Source organism: Equus quagga, chromosome 10 (genome assembly GCF_021613505.1).
Source record: "Equus quagga isolate Etosha38 chromosome 10, UCLA_HA_Equagga_1.0, whole genome shotgun sequence".
NCBI lineage: Eukaryota > Metazoa > Chordata > Mammalia > Perissodactyla > Equidae > Equus > Equus quagga.
Window position 1 is genome coordinate 91,739,127 of NC_060276.1, and position 23,252 is coordinate 91,762,378.

General features: G+C 40.6%; 1 protein-coding gene across 2 annotated transcripts in view; it reads right to left on the minus strand.

The window, feature by feature from the left end:
- Positions 1 to 21,111, minus strand: part of TSPAN7 (tetraspanin 7) — a 128,371-nt gene extending 107,260 nt beyond the window's left edge. For both annotated transcript variants that reach the window (XM_046674109.1, XM_046674108.1), the window contains exon 1: positions 20,984 to 21,111. In XM_046674109.1, the coding sequence (XP_046530065.1) occupies positions 20,984 to 21,064 (81 nt within the window). In that variant the 5' untranslated portion in view covers positions 21,065 to 21,111. The remainder of the gene's footprint in view (positions 1 to 20,983) is intronic.
- Between the last annotated feature and the right edge of the window lie 2,141 nt (positions 21,112 to 23,252).

Genomic DNA, 23,252 nt, shown 5'->3' on the forward strand with positions numbered 1-23,252 from the left:
TAACAACAAAGTGCTTTATATATATCATGCCCATCTCTTAATTGCCCATGTGTAGATTAACCAAGACAGTCCTTTTTCATTTCTACTGCACTGTTTATACTCCTCCTTTAAAAAATACAAAAATCAGGTTTGTGTTTTTTCCAACTAAAAGAATTAATAATTAGGAAGGCAAATCTGGTACTGCTGTCAATGGTGGGCGGGGGGGCGGGGGGGGGGGGACACGGCAGCAATCCCAAACAGTAAACTGACTTCTAAGTTATCTGCTTTGGCACAGATAATTGGAACGATTGGGTTAACAATGGTCAGGAAATAGCAAAAAATACAAACTGAATTCTGCATCATCTAGATTCAAAACTATGGATCCTCCTTATTCTTCAGGCCTCAGCTCAAATGTCACCTCCTCAGGGAGGCTTTCTGTGATCACTCTATCAAGTAAGGCCCTACACCACCATTCTATGAACTCTTTCCTCCGGAGCACTTATCACTATTTTAAATTATCATATTTGTTTTCTTTTTATTGTCTATTTTCCTCACAGAGCATCTTGTTCATTCTGTTCACCAGTAAATCCCAGAAACTGGCATATGACAGGCACTCAATATTCCCAGAATATTCCTCGAGCAAAGGCAATGAACAAACAGGGAAGACCGACAGGTAAGCAAGTAAATGATTACTATACAAGTACCGAAATGGATGGGCAAAGTTCAAAGATGGCATAGAAGTAGGAAACTGACTCCAGAGTGGCAGGGAGAGGCTGTCAAGAAAGGCAAGGCTTCCTAGAGAATTTGACATTGGAATTAAATCTTGAAGACAAGTGAGATTCCTTAAGCAGAGGGAGGAACTGGAGCTGATGACCAGAAAGGAAGCTAGAAAGATGAGCAGGGGTGTAGTGAGAATCATCAAGGGTCTTTTATCAGCACACAGAAAAATTTGAACTTAGCCTTGTAGGTAACCTGAAACAACTACGAGTTTCTATCAGATTGCTTTGTTTTAGAACAATTACTTCAACGGAAAGGTGAGATGAAATGAGAAGGGTGGAGGTAGGGAAAGCAGTTGGAAAAATGCTGCAATGGTCCAAGTGAAAGGAAAAACAAGGGCAGTGAGCCGGACAGAAGGAAAGCAATGTGAGAGCTATTTAATTAAGACTTAGAACAAACAGGGCTTGGTGATTCATGGGATACGAGTGAAGGTGAGGGCCAGGCAAAAATTCAGCATTTATAACGTAAGCAATGGATACAACAAATACATATATGAGGAAAGGAAATTGGGGGAAGGTAGGAATGAAAGAAAAGACAAAGACAGACAAACTCCGTTCATTAATTGCTGGAGGGGGTGTGGAGGGCTACCTCACATACAAAAAACGTAACTTTGCACATTCCTCTCAATTTAGACTTAACCTGAATGCAGCTTTTTCTGTCTCTCTGGCTAATGGCCCCATCTAGAAATAGATTTTTTTTTAAAAAAAACCCTCTAAAATCCTTATTAGTCAAACTTTACAATTATAGGGACCTGATGTAGCAGGAAGTCAGAGGCCCCAGAGCTGAGTTAGAAAAATGTTGCCATGGTTACATAAGAACGCTAGATTTAAGCCAGGTTTATTGAAGCTAGGCCCCAAGTCAACAGGCCCTAAGGTTCAAATCACTTCCTTCTGCCACCTGATAGCTCTGGGACAGGAGAAGGGTATTCCAGTTTGGGTGATGGCAGATGTAGAACACTTGTGCATTAACTAATACAGTTTAAGGAATAATTTATGTTAACAGCTTTGTATTCATAACGTATGATGAATTATTATCACTGTTGTTGGTATATGACTACTCTTACAAGCAGAAAGAAAAGGAGGCCCATCTATAGGATGTAATTTTAGCAGCCTGGGAGGAATTTCCTGTTTAAAACTAGAACTTTTCCAATGCACTCTAATGTCTGAAATTTTTTCGTCAGAGCTAAGATAGCAAATTACCGTGATATAAACAAGAATTCCTCTTGCCATATATAGGAGTATGAACGCCCGGTCAGATTATGGCTGGAAAGCAAGTTCAAGGGAGCAAGCAAAATCACTTCAGCTGACAAACTTTTACTTGGCATTTGTGCCAATGAGCTTTATCTGTGTGTCCATGTGTGGCTTAGATAACTGTATTTAAGCTAGTTTCAGCTCCATAGGAAAATGCCTGATGATTCCTGCCGCCTTCAGCTTTGTTTCTTTAAAGTAAAGAAGAAACCGCATCTCCAGCAGATTTTAATGCCTTGGCTTCTGTCTTATTCAAAGTGGTTGGGAGCTTATAGCTATAAGAGACAAGTTCATATCCTTACCATATTTCACAGCAGCAGGAGAAATAATACCCATGTAGTTTGGGCTAGTAATTTAGAGTCTTTTAGGCATATGTATATACATATATATACATATATATATATACACACACACATACACACACACTTTTTTAAAAAAATGAGAGTGGAGAGACTATCTACCCCCATGAAAGTTTTCAGGATTTCTTATGTCTTGCCCACACTAGCCACAAACTGAAGAGGGGAAAAGACATTTATAGATTCAAACCTTTAGAAGTGAACGAGCAGTTGCCCAGTTGTTCAGGAAGAGCACTGAGCCTGATGCCCCTTAGACACTGTTCAGCATCCACTATTTGTGAAGCAGCATAACTCTCATTTGGGAAACTGGAGTTTGAGCTGGGAGGATAGGAAAAAAATGTGAAAAGATGGCGCTGGCCTCACTTTTCTACAAAAGAATCATGTAGGATAATTACTCCCACTGAAGTTGTAAACTTTGACCTTTCTGGAAAACCAAGGCTTCTCCTTTGTTCCTGAAGCCTTGGCCAGCTCATAGGAGCCAAGGCTGGAACCGATGAGGACTTGTGCCTCAGGGCAGTGCGGATTCTCAGAGTATCCTCTAACCCATCTACAAAGGTCTACCACGGAGAACTGTGCCCCTGGACATTGAGCACCAGGCCCAGTGCATATGAAGTCCAAATGGAAGCCTTACTTAAACACGACCTTGGGCCAAACTCTGGACCTGAGCTGCCTCTTCTCAAAACAAGCAGCAGCAATTACTACCTCAACAGGTTTTTGTGAGGATTAAACAAGATAATGCAGGTGAAGTGTTTAATACTATCCTCGTCCTTCAAAAAAGGATCAGTAATCATAGTAGTAGCTTTTAATAGTAACGACAACACCACCACCATCACGATGACCTAATAGTTAACTACATACAGTGGGTACTCCCTTACTGCTGACAGGACTATTCGTAACTCTTGCTTTGCTCCATATGGACCACTCAGCACTTTTCCCTCTCCCAGCAATAAAAATCCACTTTGAGAAAAACCATTTAAATCAAGAACAAAAATATCTTCTCTATCTCAAACCACTAAATAACAGGGCCCATGTCTGCCTTGGATTTTTTTTTTTTGCTAATTATGGAAAACAGGACCAAAATATACAAAGAGCTTAATTGTTTCATGATCAATATGCTACACTAGAAACCCTCTCACTCAAGTGGTAAGGAGCTATATATACCAATGTTCACCAAAGCATCACTTCTTACAAAGAAACAGAAAACAAGTGTCCGCAGGCAGGAAAATGGATAAATAATGATATATCCATACAAAAAGTAACTAGATCAGAGGTTGGCAAACTTTTTCTAAAGAGCCAGATAGCAAATATTTTAGGCTTTCCAGGCCGTATAGTCTCCATCACAACTACTGAGCTCTGCTGTTTTGGTGTGAAAGCAGCCATAGATAATAAGTAAAGTTTATTTACAAAAAGAGGTGGCTGGCTAGATCTGGCTCATAGTTTTTCAATCCCTAAACTTGAGCCACATCTATCAACATAGAAACATGTCAAACAATGTCAAGTAAAAAATGCAAGTTTCAAAACAATATGCATGGCATGATTCATTTATACAATGTTTAAAGATCTGAAAGCAATACATTATAATAATTACGGATATGTACATATTAGTAAATGTATAAAAATAGGCTCGACTGATAAACTCTTCATTTATGACAGAGAAGGTGACATATGGGAATCAACTGTAACTTTTTCCTATTTCTTTAAAAACCAAATACCCAAAGCAAATAAGGCATAATGCCAAGATCTGATAAAGTTGGGTGGTAGATACACAGATAATTATATTATTTCCTGTCTTAGTATTATATCTGAACTATATTGAGAAAAATTGTTTAAACGTACAATAGGAACAAGCATTTTCCTTTATTTTGAAGAGACAAGGCTTAAAACTCAAGTTAAATGTGTGTTTGCTCTGCACCAATTTAATCTGATCACTAAAATGGACTGGGTCCAAGAACTGCTGTGTTATAAATGAGATGATGTGGTAAGAACAGGCACTCCATCTTTGAGAAACAAAAGAAAACTATATACTATACAATGCCCAGAAAAATTTTGCTTTTCAAACAGCATTTACTGTTTTCCTAATTACAAAAGTAATTGATGCTATATGTAAGGGGAGGGAAAAAAATGGAAAATAAAGAAAAGCACAAAGAAAAAAGTAACCCATGACTTATGTTACCACCCAACCATAACTATTAACATTCTGATGTGGGTCCTCTTCCAGGATTTGTTACGTGCACTTTTTTCCTTACAAACATGGTATACCATATATACATATTGTTTTGTAAACAGCTTATTTGAACAGCTTTTTTATTAGAACATTCATTTACGTACCTCTCTTTTCCTCTATTTTTATCTCAAAATAATTCGCATGCCATATACAGAGTTCACTCTGGACATCTTAGTTTAAAAGACTTTGATCCGAGTTTCCAATGATATGGAGAAGTGCATTGCACCTCCATTTGTCATCTAGACCCAATCAAAGCCTCCCAAAGCACTCACTGAGCCACCACTCAGAGCTGCCTGTTCTAAGCTGTTTATAAAAACTGTCAGGCTAGCTACTACCTCTGTAGACCGTGACTTATCTTATGAAAAATACTACAAAGCAGTTACTTGTTTGTGCTAAAAACATCTCTGAAGGATATAAACTAAAACAAGTGCCAGCCTTACTTCACAAAGGGAGCAGCTGCTGTTAAGGAGATTAATAAGTAACTTGCTCGAATGACTTGCTCCTACCCTGTCACAGAACCTTCACCCCTTAAATATGACTTACTGGAAACTCAGGCTTCCATTAGTGCTGCTGGCTGAATGCTTCGCTACGCCTATTATCAGCAAACAACTTGGCATCAATTGCATTTAGAACTCTGGGCCTCCTGTGCAGTTGAAAAGAATACTATTTATGATATCATGCCTCTTCCATGAACAAATGGGCTTTTCTCAACTTTGCATCTCCATACCAACCTCCTAATTCCAAAACTGCCTTTCTAATGACTTCAAAGATCCACCTAATCACCCTTCTTGGTTTTAGTCAAGGAGCTTTACTGTTAGGAAAAAGAAGGAAACAGCAGGATAGGAATCACATCCACTTGGCCATATCTGACCAGAACCATGAAGAGCCACTCTTCCAGGCCAGAAGGGAAAAGCATGGGCTGCTGCAGAGCTGTCCAGGAGCCTACATCATCTACTGGCCAAGAGTTCACTGGTCCCACTCAGCTCTCCACCACTCCCAATGACTTAGGTTTTCCCTTTCCCTGCTACTTCTGCCTGTGTTTCTTTCTCCTTCTGTCCCTATAGCAGCTATGTCTCTTGTATCTCGAGATCAAATGCCCAAAAGAGAACTGCTCCATCCAGATCTTACAAGCCTCATCTCAAGTTCCTCTGAATAGCCAACAGGCAAATATCCCAGGGTCAGTTCCTTTCCCCCCAGTCAATTAACTGTGACCCTGGTGTACGGTGGGAAGGGTCAGGAAGTACAGGTATGCCAAAACTAAAGAATTGTCCAGGGCCACTTTTGTCAGCAAAAAACACAAGGGAGCAAGCTTCTGAGACCTGGCCTTTGAAATTTACTGGTGTCTCAAACTAAACATATGCAAAATGGAACACATCACATTAGTCTCAAGCCAACTTCTTCTAAGGCCTGCATTTCCATGAGGGCACCACCATCATCCAGGTTCTTCAAGCACATAACACTAGGGTTCTCACTTATTCACAAATATCCTTGCCACATCATAAAGTGGCTTTCTGCTGTCCTCTATTCTTCATTCCCATTGTCCCCTTTATTAGACCTTTGTTCTTTCCTAGTTAACGTGGATTCGTCACTTGCCTTTCTCATTCCAATCCAACCAACTTACTGTTTCTAGATTAGACCTGTAAACAGCTTCCAAAGTTACCACCCCCTGCTCAGAAATATAGCCTAACCTCTCACCTGCCAGACAAAACAGGTCCAAAGCCCTAACCCAAGTCAACCCACAATAAGGCCTGTGCCTACTTACCTAGACTCATCACATGCTTTGTCCCTTATTACAGCTAAACTTACTCCTGTCCCAAACACAGAAACCATTCTGCTTTCTCCACACCTCTACTGATGTCACTTCCTCCACCTGACAGCCTTCATTATCCTCTCAGAGCACCACTTATCAAAATCCCATCATTCTCCAAGGTCCATTCCATCCACACGCCCTTTCCAAACTCCCCAGCCAGATAAGCTCTCTCCCTGGGTCCCCTAGCACTTAATTTAAACTTCTAGTGCTTCTAGTCCAGTGCTATCCAATAGTTACATCAGCAAGCCACATATCTAACTTTAAATTTTCTAGTAGCCACATTCAAAATAAAAAGAAACAGGTGAAATTTATTTTAATGTATTATTTAAGTCAATATGTCCAAAATATTACCATTTCAACATGTAACTAATATAAAACTTGAGATGTCTTACGTTTTTTTAATATTAAATCTCTGAAATCTGATACGTATTTTACACTTTGAGCACATCTCATTTTGTACTATCCATATTTGAAGTGCTCAAGGGGCTGCCTTATTGGATAGTGCATGACTAGCTCTTTTAAGCTAAAAATTGTGAGGCTTGTTTCATTCCCACTCCTATAGGCCCATATAAAACTTTAAACTTTAATTCTTGAGGCTAAGGATTATAGCTTCCTTATATTGGTATGCCCTAGAGTAGGAGTCAGCAAACTATAGGCCATGGGTCAAATCTGGCTGGCAATCTCTTTTTGTAAATAAAGTTTTATTTGAATATAGCCTTGCTTATTCATTTACATTTGTTTACTCTGCTTTCACATGACAATGACAGAGCTGAGCAGTTGCAACAGAGACTGTATGGCCCACAAAGCCTACAATATTTATTATCTGGCCATTTACAGAAATGGTTTGCCAACCTCTTCCCTAGAGCAGTAATTCCCAAAGTGTGGCCAGTGGGCCAGTGCTGGTCAGCAAACTGCTATCAGTCCCAAATGGGGAGGAGCTTGCATCAGTAGGTAAATAGATTTTTTGTAACAAGATTTTCTTAATGAAGAAAGCAGTATATTAGTTAACCATCTCGCACTAGCCCCTTATCTCACCACAACTGTTTGACTGAATTTATTGTACCTTTTGCCATATAATTAAAAAAATTTATAAGCAAATACATTGATTTTTTAATTGAATTGCTTCTGAGTCTCCAGCTTGGTTAAGGCCGTCTCTCTGACTCCTATATTGCACACATGATCTCTATATTTTCTGACAGGATTTTGTTTTGCTTTTATATTTAAGCACTTAACCAACTAAAAGTTTTAGTATAACTTAAATAAGGGCTCCAATTTTATTTTCTTCCACGTCTCAAGTAGTACCAGCATCATTTAAACCTAGTTTTCCCTAACAAAAATGAATGTCTCCTTTCATACATTAAACCATACACACTAGAATTTATATCTGGATTCTCTATTGTTCCACTGACCTATCTGCCTATTTCTAAGTCAACATCATACTGAATCAATTAGTGGCTTTATAGTTGTATTAATTATGTATTGCCACATAGCAATACTACCACAAATGTAGAGGCTTAACAACACACAATTACGATCTCACAGTTTCTGTGAGGTCAGGAGTCTGGGCACAGCTTAAGTGGGTCTTCTGTTTCAGGGTCTCACAAAGCGATCAAGGTGGCAGGTGGGTCCAGTCTCATCTGAGGCCGAAATGGGGAAGGATCCGCTTCTAAGTTCACTTGATTGCTGGCATCATTCTGTTGCTTTCAGGCTGCCAAACTGAGTGCATCAGTTTCTTGCTGGCTGTCAGCCAGAGACTGCCCTCAGTTCCTTGCCTGTGGCCCTCTCGATAGGGCAGATCACAACATGGAAGCTTGCTTCTTCAAAGCCAGCCAGGAACAGAATCTCTCAGGAAGATAGACATTACAAGCTCATCCAATGTAATTATGTATGTGTATTCACATACATCCGAACAGCTCTGTTGCATTCTATTATTAGAAGCAAGCCACAGGTCCTGCCCACATCCGAGTGGAGGAGATGATACAAGGGTATGAAAACCAGGAATTGGGCATCATGGCAGCCATCTTATAGTCTGTCTGACACAATAGTATATTCTGATAACTGGTAAGGCACATACTTCCTTTCCCCCCCAATCTCTCTTGATTTCTCAGGCATTTATTCTTCTACATAAGCATTATTATCAAGTGTCAGCCCCCCCCCCCCAAAAAAAAAGTCCTGCTGGAATTCTATTTGGAATTGCATTAAACACATTTTTAGAAAACTGATATTTTTATGATATTAAATCTCCCCAATCAGGAACACAGTGTCCCTTAATCTGTTCAGATCTTACTTTCTAAGATTTTAGTTTTCTTCATACAAGAGTCTTGCCTTTCTTATTAACTTTATTCTAAAGTAGTTATGATTTCTGTTGTTAGTGAGATTGGAATGTTCCCTCCCTCTCCTTTTCTAAGGCTATGCTAAAATAATGAAAAGCAATTAATTTTTGTATTTTTATCTTGTATCCAACCACATTACCAATTCTCTTATTTTTTTCAAACTAGAATCTATTGGGCTTCTTAGTATACAACAATTGCATCCATGAAAAGAGAATTTCATCTCTCATTTTTCCAACATTAAGTTATTTTTTCTCTTATTGCATTTGCTAGATAAACCAAAATCATAAATAATAGTGCTAAGCAAGAATCACTGTTTAGTTCCCAACTAACTCCAACGTTTTTAATATTTTACTTTTTGTTTGAACAAATATTTACTGTTGGTTTTAACATTTGTTGAATGGAAATAATCTCTGTTAATAAAAAGAATAATGGTAGATACTCTACTCTCAAGGAAGTGGAGTATAACTTCCCACTCCTTAAGTGTGAGCTAGGCATAGTGACTTTCTTCCAAAGAGTACAGTGTGGAAAGGGAGAAAAAGAGTAACTTTACAGGAGAAACCTGAAAAACTATCTCAGCCAGGAAATCAAGGTCAACATCAACTGTGATAAGTCATGTTGATAATATGTACTCTTCATATGATGTGATGAAACTGGCACTTAACCTCTGTGGTCTTCCTCTCCAAAACACATAACCTCAGTCTAACCATGAGAAAAACATCAGACAAATCGCAATTGAGGGACATTCTACAAAGTACACGACTTCTGCTCTTCAAAACTATCAAAGTCATCAAAAATAAGGAAAGTCTGAGAAACTGTCACAGTCAGAAGAAGTCTAAGGACACATGACTACTAAATATAATGTGGTAGCCTGAATGGGATCTTAGGTAAAACCTCAGAAAATCTGAATGAAGTATGGACTTTAGTTAATAATGTAATAATCTTGGTTCATGAACTATAACAAATGTACTATATTAATGTAAGATGTTAATAGGAAAAACTAGTTGTGTGGTATATGGGAACCACATGTGCTATACCCACAATTTTTCTGTAAATTTAAATCTTCTGTAATTTTAAAACTTTAAATTTAAGTTCTAAAATTAAAAGTTTATTAAAAAAAGAATAAGGGAAGTCATCAATTCTTCATTTGATTTTAAGTGACAGGTTTATATTTATTTATCCTAGATAAGGAATACCCTCAAGCCAATGACAGAGCTATACTCAGCGACCTAAACTCAATATATATTCTTGGTTCCCATTCAAACCCTTCTGGAATTCCACCTCTCTTTGGTAGCAAACTATAAAACCCGAAAAGTTAATGCTTAATTTCCAGGATAAGGAGTGTTCTGATCAATTTATTCATTTAACAAATAGTGACATATTACCTCCCATGTTAAAGAAATTAAGAAAAAAGCAACATTCTACACCATAAGGAATAATGTTGCCAAAATACACGTGTCACACTTTACAAAACACTTGAATGTCATTAACCTTCAATACTTGACTGAAGTGCATAAGCACAGATATCTTCAATTCTGAAGAGGAAACTGAGGCTCAGAGGGATTATGTGACTTGCCTAAGGTCAGACAGCAAATGTCCTAGCCAAGACTTCAAAGGCCCAATTTCAAATCCCCTGTAACAGAAGGCAATAGTTAAAAGAATACCAACTGAGTGATATAGTTTCGAATAGGAAACAGAAATCGAGAGAAGCGAGAAATCCTCAAAAGCTTCATTAGAAATAGAAATTGAACACAAGCAGAGATGAGGACATGAAAGGGATATTGAGGAACATTTACCACCCAGCCTCATTATCAAGCTTTGGGTTACTTTTCAACCCAAAGGGATCTACCTTTGGGAAGACCTGGTTACAATCCCTGGAAATCATACACTCTCAATTAGTATTTGTGAAATAATTAGAACAATGTGAAGTGACCCAGGAATTCTACATATCACCATGATGATGTTTGGAGAACGGGAATTGAGGTGCAGAAGCAACCTCATTTCACTGAGAAGCAAAAGTTGGTAGTCTGAGGCAAGAATAAAAGTCTCTACACTCCTCAGGGAAAGAAGATTGATTATTCAATAGGCATGGTAACTAGTCACCACTAGCATCCACTTTTAAACCTATTTGATCAATGCCAATTCACCTCAGTCTAATTATCAATGACAACTCAACTTGCTTCAGGGAATATACTTCTGGAAACCAATTACAATGACAGCCTCCCACAATCCACGGGCAACCAATCAGCAGCAGACACTGCAGCGAACATGCTTCTCAGAGTCAATCAACAACAGTTTCACCCAAATAGCCATGGTTCTAAGGTCAACCATGTAACCAAAGCAATGCCCAAATACAACCACACTTCCAAAAATGGATTAGCAATCTGCTTCACTCATAAACTGGGCTTAATTAGCATAGCTCCCTTAACTTTGGTAAGTAATCAATTCTGCTTTTTGTTTTACACATTCGATGACAGTCCAATTTTTTGATAGAGGGCAAACCAAGACTTTTCCTAACTTCTCAGTGCAACCGTGAACAGAAAGATTCCCCCTAAGGAATGGAAACTACTGCAAACTCCAAGAGTTCAACTGGAGACACTTGCCAGAGATCAGTTTAGTGGGTGAGAAAAATACTGGATTGGCTACATCTTCCTTGTGGAACCTTCTTCTCCAACTAGCTTTATGGTACCACAGATAACATCACAGGAAGGCATTCATGTGGGAAGAAGTTGTTTATAACAAGCTGCATCATGGACCACAGAGCCGCACCCTAGGACTCAGAACCACTTTGGGAATGGTTTTAAAAAATACATACCCAGGCCCTTCTCCAGATCAATTAAAATTGAAACTTCATGAGGTAAGACTGAACATTTGTGTTTTAAAAGGCCCTTAGTGATTCTGATGAGCACTCCTCTAGTTAGGAATGACTAGCAAGGTCTCCTAAGAGTGACAAGGCCATTTTGGTTTACTTAAAGACTGTAGAGACCTAGCCTCGGACTTTTGGGCAAAGCAGACCAAATCAATAGGCCAGTGCTAGACACTCAACAGCAAGATATTCCCTAGCTATCTCCAGATCCAGGAGACTCAAGATGAACCAGGCCTGCTATTATATACTGAGTTCTCTCTGAATCAATAGTTCTCAATCCTACTTGCACAGCTCAATCACCTGTGAGGTTATCTTGAAAATACGAATGCTGGCACACCACTCCAAACCAACTGAATCAGAATCTCTTAGGGTGGGGTCTAAGCATATATTTTAGGGCTCCTTAGGCAATCCTGCTGTGTAAACACGGTTGAGAATCACTGATCTAGATTGCACCTGACCCACCCATCTTCTAGTATAAGGCACCTGCAATTTCTCCTAAAACAGATGATGATGAAAAATACCTTACAGAAGGCAATAAAGAAATTCTTCCACAGTAGAACTGTGATCCTTACCTCTATGTCCAAACTATGTTACATGCTTACATGTTCAACTGATCAAATAGCAGAAAGAGAAAACACCAAGAAAAACCCTCTCCTATCGTTTCCCCCTATATCCTTTTCTCGATGAATACTGGGGCTCTATATAAAAGACGACAAAAATGTTCAGCCAAGAATGAAAAGCATTCTGTCACGGCAAGTGAGATAACAGCCAAAAAAGGAAATTCAAGAGCAGTAATCCAACGATCTGCTCGCCGTGAATAGATAACCCAAACCAGAAGCTGCTGTAAAGGGACCAAAGAAGGAAAAAACATAAGAATATATTTTTAAAGTCTGTTTCAAATTGGTTTAGCAGTGCATTAGTCACCTATGTCAAGGGTTTAACACGTTTAAACAAAGAAACGCAGTCACAGATGACTTTCGGTTCTCAGCACCTTCTGAGGTGCTTACTTAAAACAGTTTATAATGCTGAACAGTCAATGAATCATAAGTAATATAACTCATGGTAGGGTCAAATCAAGAACTCCAGCTATAATTAAAACTAAGAAAAGTATTTCATTCTATTTGGACAAAAATTCAGCTAGTTTCTAAGCAACTACTAAGTGGAAAAGACTTAATGTTCCCCAAATGCTCTAAAAGGTAGTGCACATATCCTAACTGCATATTGCATATGCGAAGTAAAGATTAAATAAGAATAGCCTCTTCATATTATAATGTACAAGTCCTATAATAAGCATGAAGGGTTATCATTGTAGGAACAGAAAGCAGCAGGGCAATAAGCCGTTTAACATCAAGCGCCCCACTCCCCACCATACTTTGAACTCTGCTGCTTCCACATTAAATTAGTCCAGCAAGGTCTGAATTAGGTCAGAAAACACATGGGCCTTCACCTGGTGGGAAGAAATTAGAAGAGCAGGAAAAGCAGCAGCAAGCTTCAGAGCTTCATTCCCAGTTGTCCAACTCCAGTCCTTGATGACTAGATGACCTTAAGGAGGACGTGCCTTAGTAAGCCCGTTCCAACCCAGAACGCTCCCCTTGACATCCAAAAGCTTTTAGACAATTTAAAAGTAGATACCAATATCTACTAGAATAGCTCAACTACTGCCATTTTACAAGCTCCATTCAATCATTCACAATCAACTGTGTATTTAATTAGTACCATGCAATGTGGAGATACAGATATAAAGGCCTGCCAGTTAAAGATGATGGATTGAACACATCCGTTTACCTTGGCTATGTCCCAAAACTCCACTGAAATGACACTAAAAGATTTTTTTAACCCACGACAACAAAGAGAATGAAAGAGGAGACAACTGCAATGACATTTTGAAAGCTGTGAAAAAGCCAAATCTTATGGCAGCTGTGAGAAAAGCCAAAAATAAAATATGTGCACACTAACTAGCACCCCCAAAAGGCAGCTCCACGCACACCTGGAACTAGGGATGAAAGGGGGCTAAAATAAGGAGGATTTAGTAAAAACCTTTTTGAAAAGTAATTAGATACCCTCCAACTTCCATCTCTGGCCTCTCCCCCATTTCAGCACAGGTTCAGCGATTTCCTTTCTAGGGAGGGTGAAACAGAGGGTCTCTGAACTGGGGAATAAAAGCAGAGTGGGCATAGATTCTATACTTGAAATAGGAGCTTAAACAAAGGTTTAGAGACTGCATGTGGAGATACCCATATCTCTAACCTTCTTCATCCAGAGAGAAGACTGGAAGATTCTTCTGTAGGAAATCTGATCAGACCATTGGAAAAGACCCAAAGATACTGACCTTGGTTCCAAAACTCAACTGCCCAGACAAATCACCTAACTTAGAAGCCACAAACTCCCACTTCATGCTAGGAGCTTCCAATCAGCTTCCTAGTGCTCTACTCTAACAACAAACAGAACAGAGAGCAAATGCTTACCAGAACTTGAAGGTAAGTCTGTAATATTCCAGAAAACAGAGACTTTTGGAGGGAACTATGCAGAAAGAAGCAAACTTAAAAAAAAAATCATTGATATTGTCAGAGGGATTTTAAAAAGTTATTACACTTATGAAACAAGAGCAAGAAGCTAGAAAAAGGAAAATTCGGACCTCAAAAAAGAGCTCCTAGAAATCAAGATATAAAACAAGTGAAAAAAAGCAATAGCAGGCAAGATAAAGTGGAAGAGATCTCCCAGAAAGTAGAACAAAAGGACTAAGAGGGAGAAAATAGAAGGGGAGGAAATTCAAGACTCTATCTAAGAGGGCCAATGTCGAAAGAGAGAGAACAGAGAAATGAAGGGAAAGAAATTAAAAAAATAGTTCAAGAAAATTTCCCCCAACTGAAGGACCTGAGTTTCCAGATTGAAAGGGTGCACAGGGAAGGGATGAAAATAAACATACAATAAGGCATACTATTGTGAAATTTTGGAGCAGCAGGAACAGGAAAGGGTTTCCAAAAGCCTTCAGAGAAGAAAAGCAGAATTTAAAAAGAATCAGAATACCATTTGATTTCTCAATGGTAACAAGAAGAGCCAGAAAACTGGGGGTTGAGGGGGAGGCAGCAACATTCTGAGGGTAAATGATTTACAAACTAGAATTCTATACTCAGCCAAACTATAGGGGCAAGAGCAAATTAAGATTTTTACACCTGCAAGGCCTCAAAAAATCAACCTCCTATGCACTCTTTTCCAGAAAGTTACTAGAAGATTTGTTCCACCAAAATGAAGGCACAAATCAAGAAAGAGAAAGACAGGACATCTAGGAAAACTGAGGATCCAACATAAAAGGAGACAAGATTCCCCAGCATGCTGGTAAAGGGAGATTATAACGATGTCAGCTTTTCAAAGGTCCAGAGAAAACTAGTCCAGATTGAAGGTCAGAATGCTCTAGGAGAAATGTCTCCAATAAGAACTGACACTATGTTTGAACATACTGAGTGAAATACATAGTTCTTGGGGAGAGTATAGGGATAAATTACTGGTGAGCATGGAAAACAAACAAAGGATATAAAATAAGGCAAATTTTCTTTTTCTGGTGAGGAAGACTGGCCCTGAGCTAACACCTGTTGTCAATCTTCCTCTTTTTGCTTGAGGAAGATTGTTGTCCCTGAGCTAACATCTGTACCAATTTTCCTCTATTTTGTATATGGGATGCCACCACAGCATGGCTTGATGAGTGGTGTAGGTCTGCGCCTGGGATCCAAACCTGCAAACCCCAGGCCACCAAAGTGGAATGTGAGAACTTAACCACTATGCCACCAGGCTGGACCCCAAACAAGGCAATTTTTAACTAAGGGAAAACAAAAAGCTGTGCATTCATAATATACACACTACATGGCTCAGTTGTGAAGAGACTTACCCAGTTGCATTAATGTAATCACTGACTACTGCTCTAACCAAAATGACATCTGATAATGATAAAATGATAAATGATATATTGGGGTCTACCCCATATCGGAAAGATGTGAGTATGGGAGAAAGGGGTAGGAGAGCTAAATCTTCATCTTCCGTAGTGAGAAGACAATATATAACACCTAACACTGAAAAAGTCAAGAAGCAGTGGAGTAAGTACATTACTTAAAAATGAAGGTAAAATGCTAAAAGCAGCAGCTAGTAAAAGTTGGTAAACATTCTACTGAAATACCTGGTGTATGAAAGACATTCAATGACTGTTGAATTGCACTGACACACAAAATAATAAGTATAAACTTTAGTATGTGCCCAAATTCAAACATTATGTAAAATGTTAAAGACTGCTCTTTAAGACTTTTTCCCCTCTATTTAACCCAAGTACCTAAACTTTCTGGGTGACAAAAGAAAAAGACATTGACTATTATTTTTTTAAAATCTTACCCCCCAAAAATTAGTGATGCTTCCCAAATGAAAAAAATTAGCCATATTTCACCATAAGAGAATTTGATAGCACTATTGATAAGCTAATTACCTCCTTGGATAATCAAAGACATCAAATCCAATATACACTGGAATGAAGCAAGGAATACTTGTCCTCACAGTATCATTTAGTGAATTCAGACGTGGTGGATTTAAATCTTGGCTTTGAATCCAGATGAGTGTTTAAAATACATTAAAAAGCTTATAAATCAAAACAGAGTTTACCCTGTAAGCAGCGTATTTATGAAGTTTTCTTGCTGGTTGTTGAAAAATTTATGTTTATTCTGAAGGAGGGATATTACATTTTACATTAGGACAAGATAGATATCTTTTTTAATTCAAGCTTAAATTAAATTCCAATTAAAATTTTTGATAACTAAAATGTCTGGCAAACTAGCTGATCATAAAAATATAATAATTGAACTATCATTAGGATAAGCAAGTCTTAATGAAGTCCTCTATCCCACATTTCCATATATCAGTGTCAGGAACACATTTACGTTACCACAGACAGACTGGAAATAATGCTGTTTTAAAAAGCCTCCCAATTGAGATGAGTTGAAATAAATAAATGAGTCCAAGAGTAGTTAATCAAATTTCATTTATTCATTCAATCATGAAGTAAATACTTCCTGAGTAAACCTACTATGTGCCAGGCACTGTTTGCTAGTCTTTAAAGCACAGGATAACTTACTCCTAGGTGTGTTTCTTCCTCCTCTTCGATAAACCTGAAAATGAAACATATAAATCAAGGAAAATAAAGAATCCATTCTCCTAGCATTCAGGTGATGTTATTTAACTGGAAGACAAATCATCCTATCCATTTAAACACTATTATATAAAAAACTACCTACCTTTTGTCTTTAAATGAAGAATGATGGTACACCATAGAGGATGGTCTTCTTCCTTGCAATTATGTCGCACATGCTCTGGTATCGTGGTTCCAAACACCAGAAAATATAGTGAGTTTTGCATAAGACTCTATTTTTCTTCAAAGGACTTACTATTATGTAAAGTCCAACAGGGCAGAAGTTGCTGGCACCGTTAACACTGTGAGCCAGATAATTCTTTGTTGTGAGGAGCTGTCCCGTGCCTTATAGGATGTTTAGCAGCACCATGTCTCTACCCTCTAGATGCCAATAGCACCCCAACCCCAGCTGTGACCTAAAATGACTCCAGACATTGCCAAATGTTGGAGGAGGGGAGCAAAATTGTGCCCTGTTGAGAACCACTGCTTTAGAGGAACACCTCAGAGAGGGAAAGCGATTGTAGACAGAAGAAGAGGCCAGATAAAACACAAATCTCCCTTTCATAATTGTAGGCTTCTGCTTTAGTGTATGCTTAGGTACCTCAACCAGTTGATGCTAGTGGTCTACCACCATTTTAAGCTCAAATGTCTTCTATTTCTAAATGTAAACTGGGGTAAGAGAAGAGAAGTAGTTCTATTAAAACAATTCACAAAGCACACAAAGAAAACAATTCTGCCTAATCGTTCCTCTATCTTCCACTTAAAATGATATCAAGGTTATCTTTTTTGTTAATTACTTAACATAACCCCAGAAGTTCTGACAAATATTTGAGTCTGCGGCAGACATAGTCCTAGGTGCTAGAGAAAGATAAATTTATCAACCGAATTTACTGAATTGATAAATCACTCCTATAAATAGCATTTTCTTCATGATCTTGAATTTGGCAAAGGATTCCTAGATATGACACCAAAAGCACAAGCAACAAAAGAAAAATAGGTAAATTGGATTTTATTAAAATAAAAACGTTTATACTTCAAAGAACACCATCAAGAAAGTGAAAAGACAATCCACAGAATAGGAGAAAATATTCGCAAATGATATATCTAGTAAGAGACCTGAGTCAGAATATATAAAGGACACTTACAACTCAATAATAAAACAATGAATAACCCGAATAAAAAATGAGTAAAGGATATGAACAGACATTTCTTCAAAGAAGATATACAAATGACCAATAAGCACACAAAAAGATGCTCAACATCACTACTCATCAGGAAAATTAAAATCAAAACCATAATGAGATACCTACTAGGATGGCTAGAATCAAAAAGTCAGATGATAATAAATGTCAACAAGGATGTGGAGAAATCAGAACCCTCATAGGCTGCTGGAGGGCATATAAAATGGTCCAGTCACCTTGGACAAAGAGTCTGGCAGTTCTTCAAACAATTAAAAACAGAGTTACCATATGACCCAGTAATTCCCAGCAAAGAGAAATGAAAAGATATGTTCACACAAAAACTTGTACATGAATGTTTATAGCACTGTTATTCATAATATCCAAAAGGTAGAAACAACTCAAATGTCCGTCAACAGACAAATGGATGAACAAAATGTGATACAGTCATACAATGGAGTATTATTTGACCATAAAAAAGAATAAACATGGATGAATCTTTGAAAACATTATGCTAAGCGAAAGAAGCTATTCACAAAAGACCACATACTGTATGATTTCATTTATATGAAATGTCCAGAATAGAGAAATCTATAGAGACAGAAATTAGTGATTGCTTGGGGAGGGAGAATTGGGGGGAAATGGAGGACGATAGTTAAAGCCTATGGGGTTTCTTTTTTCAGGTAATGAAATTGTTCTAAAATTGACGGGGGTGATGGTTGCACATAGCTGTGAAAATACTGTACAAAAAAACCCACTGAAATGTACACTTTAAAAAGAGTGAATTATATCTCAATAAAGTTGATTAAAAAACAGCATTTAAAGAACAATGGACAACACAGTATTTGGACCACGGTTTATTAACAAAAACGTCTTATTTAAAATACCCTCACATCTGAAGAGATCTTTTGGTTGCAAAGTAGGAAATGATTACTGAATGCTATTTCACCTACTGAAAATGCTCCAGGTAAACATTTTATTTAAAACTATAAAAATCTTGAAAGTAGGAGAAAATTAAAATGCAGGCACCAAGGAACTTCAGAGGACAGAAAATGCAGTGTTTGTTTAAGATGTATTAGGGGGCATTAAGTAATTAGATTCGTGCGGGGGGGGGGGGGTAAGCAAGAAGATAATAGCTCATAGGAAGAAGCTCAGTCTAGAAGACTCCCTTCCTTTCCAGCCTGCAGTGAGGCTGAAAGAACTCCGCTCCTCCATACATACTTACTGTATACCTTATTATTCAGGAAGCTAAAAATAATCACCCATATGATTTGCTCCAGTAACAAATAGAAGTTAAGTAAACACTAAAAGGTCAAACACAAACAGATTTAAGGAAACAAATGAAAAGCCAAACCAGTCCCCAGGAATGGCTACTGGGAAGTTTCAGCAACCAGCACGCATTATTGCGTTCCCCAGGCAGAACAGAAGATGTGATCCGCGCATAGCTCACAATCCCACTACTGAAATTTTTCAACCTGTGTCGTTTTCCATCCAAATAAAGTCCGTTTCTGTGTTCGCCTTGTGTGATATGCCAGTTAATCTAGCCTATCTCACTGCAGAGCTCTTGGTTTGCCAGGTCCCCAGAGTCCACAGTTTCCCTGACCTGAAGAAGCACTAACGCCAGCGAGAAGGAAATGCCCGCGGGGGTGGGGTTGGGGAGGCATTAGGGATATTTTTTTATCCTTAATCAATCTCAGCTCCTGCCTTGGTCATTACAAGCAGCCTGGTTCGCCATCAAGTCTGGGTACCTCACACAGCACTGTGCCCAGGTCCAAACCAAAATTAGGGCTAATTTGGGGAAGGGGCTGGCAAGGAGAAAAACAACTAAAGGCGGGACTGGCTTTTTCTACAGAGCCTCAGGTTTCAAAATGACTGCCTTGGAAGGTGAACTGACCCAGATTATGGAGGCGGGGGGCGATAGACATTCATTCTCCTGTAGGGTGGCTGTGGCTTAGTGTGGGAATGGGGAACTTGCCGGGGGCGGGGGGAACTACACGGAAAGAGAAATAACGGGGAATGGTCTTTCCGTGCCACCCACTCTTCCAAGTGAATCACTGCAGTGTCAGCCCTGCACTGATCCCACGAATTGCCAAACAGGATGAGGTAAGGCACAAGCCCTGAGCCCCCTCCCCCTCCTCCCGCGCACAGAAGGGCGCATCCCTCCGCGAGGTGCACCACGCAGCCCCCCGAGGCCTCGGCTGAGGGACTGACGTCACCCTTCTGCATTGAGCTTCAAGGACTGGTAGCATCACCGCTTAGATGGAGAGTAGAGTTGGGGCGCTTCTGCTGTCACCAAACGGCGGGGGTCCTCCCCCAGGACTCTGCGGACTGGGTTCACGCAATGACACAAAGACCAGATGAAGAGTGGAAGGGAGTGGGAAAAGGATCATAAGACCCCTCTCTCGGGTCGCCGAGAAAGCTCAAAGATGCCCCTGGTTTATGTAAAACCCTCTGCCCTCCGTGCATTTCAGCGCGACGGCGGCGCCTGCCCCCCACCGGTGCACTGGGTGGGCTCTGGTCGCCCTTGCCCAGCCAGGCAGGCACAGGGCTCCTGGCGCCTTCCACTCGCAGCCCCGCGGGGCCGGGAATCGCCGGGAATCTGGGATCAAACCCCCGCTCCCACGCCCGCCGCCAGCCGGCCACAGGTTAGCTCCAAGAGGCTCGGCGAACAGGCTGGTAAGGGAGGGCGGTGAGGGGCGTCCAGAGAGGAAAACAGACAAACCCGCAACTTTCCCCAGAGACTGACCCTATTCCACGAGCCTAAAAAATCAATCAAAGAATTAAAAAATTTTGGGAAAGGTCGACAACCTGCAGTCACCGCCGCCGCGCAGCCCCTTGCAGCCTGCGCCGGGCGCGGTCCAGGCTCTGAGCAGCCCCAAGCCTGCGCCCCGCCATCCTGCAGCCCCGGCCCAGTCCCCTGCGCCTGTCTCCTTAAGGAGGGGGCCAAGGTTTGATTTTGGCTTTGGGTTTTTTCCTCCCCCTTCTTTCTCCAAGCATCACTACCCGGACTGACGGACGGCGGCCTGGCCACTGGCCCGGCGTGGCCACTCACCCAGAAGACGAAGGAGTAGATGATGAGGAGGGTTTTGAGACAGGTTATCACAGGTTTGGTCTCCATTCTCCTCGATGCCATACTACAGAGCTGCGGCGGCAGCGGCGGCGGCGGCGGGCGGCGGGCGAGCGCACGGGAGGGGGCGGGGGCGGGGGCGGGGCGGGGCGGGGGCGCGTGTGAGGCGAGAGGCCCCGTGCGCGTGCGTGAGCGCGCACCCTGCAGGGCGCCCGCGGAAGGAGCAGTGCCTGGCAGTGACTGCGCATGCTGAGAAGGCCGCTCGCCTGGGCAAGCCCGCGCAGCCTCAGACTCCCAGCCGAGGAGCCGGCGGGGCCCCCGGGAGGGAAGGGGCCGGCCTGGGGGCTGGGTCGGAGGTCAGGGCAACGTCTTCCAGGCCGCTAGGGCACGCAGGTTTCTGCTTTGTACATAGTAGGGCTTTACATTTGCGGTTCTGTCTGCATCTGGCTACACGAGGTTTATTGATATCCCCGAAAAGCAATCACGTTTCTGCGTTTGGACGCCCCACCAGCCCTTCTCAGATGGAAGTGGCCCAGTAGTCCTGTTCTTGGAACAGGGAGGCCTTGTCTGTGCCAGGAACAGACTGTGACAGGTGGCCGGAGATACAGCTGGAGGGATGGTCAGGAACTCAGGAGCTCAGACAGACACCCCAAATGCTCGTCACCACAGGAGCTCCATTTTTTAGATTTCCTCACATTTGGCAATGATGAAGCCGATTGACAAGAAGTTTCTGTATAAAGGTACCACTCTTCCTGCACATAAAATGTTTAACAGACAACAAAAAATGTTTAAAGTGCCTGAGAATCATTTTTCCCACCCTAGCAAGCACAGACTACTCCACACCCGGGAAAGAGAGCTGTATCAAGGTCAAAAAATAATGTTAAAAAACAACTCGGAAGTTCCTCAAAAAACTAAACATAGAGTTACCATATGACCCAGCAATTCCACCCCTAGATATATACCCAAGAGAAATGAAAACACATGTTCACACAAAGGCTTGTACATGAATGTTCATAGCAGCACCATTATCATAGCCAAAAAGCAGAAACAACCCCAAAGTTCATCAAGGATGAATGGATAAACATAACGCATCCATACAATGGGAAATTATTTGGCCACAAAAAGGAATGCAGTATTGATACATGCTACAACATGGATGCCCCTTGAAAATAAGCTAAGTGAAAGAAGCTAGACACAAAAGACCACATATTGAATGATCCATTTATAGGCAATGTCTAGAATAGACCGATCCGTAGAAACAGAAACAGATTAGTGGTTGCAGCGGGGCAGCAGGAATGAGAAGTGACTGTTAATGAGCAGGGGGTTTCTTTTTGATTTGACAAAAATGTTCTGGAATTAGATAGTGGTGATGGTTGCACAATTTTGTGACTGTACTAAAACCCACTGAATTGCATGCTTTAAAAGGGCGACTTTTATGTCATGTGAATTATATCCCAATAAAAAAGTAATGTACACTCCACCCAGATTTCCTGTGGCTGGTTTGTAGAGGAACACATAGTATAGATTGTGTCAGAGATTTAGCTTAATTCCTGAGAGGCTGCAGTCAAAACCAGCAACACAATCACAGGCTAACTCAATTGTGGCTGATGTGAAGGATACCTTTTGTGAAAGAGGAAAAAATAGTCAATAAGGCTTGAGAAAGCCTGCCAAAGTCAGTTGTTACAGGAGTAATTATAACCTCCAATGAGTTGTACATTGTCCCAGGTCAGTGAGGTCATTGTATAAACAGGACAAAGATATGAGGAAGGGGAGAACCCACCTAAGGAAATGATCAGCCATAACAAAAGGGTACGTGAGTATAGAGGGGAGTGGACAGGAATATGGGTGCAGGTGAAAAAAGAGGAGGAGCAGATTGGCAAGGGTTCTGTTATCCAGGAAGACCCTGCACAATGATGCTGAACTCTAGTTGCTCATTTGCATCGCCTTGAGAGCTTAAAAAAAAACTTATGCCTGTACCCAAACCCAGGTAGCCTGAGTCATTTGGTATGAGGTGAGCGGTGAGCAGCTTTTAAAGTTCTTCAGGTGGTCCTAAGAGGAATCAAGAGTTGAGGGACACTCTCCCTACAGCAATGAGCTTAAACCCACCTTCAGAAAGGAGCTTTCTCCTCCACTTTTACAGTCCCCAAGCAGCAGCAGGAAAAGGATACTGAAGACTTCAAACCCAGTGGGTACCCTTAACCCAAAAAGGTCTTGCCCGTGCATAATTCCTCTGTAGAGGGGTCAGAAATCTCAA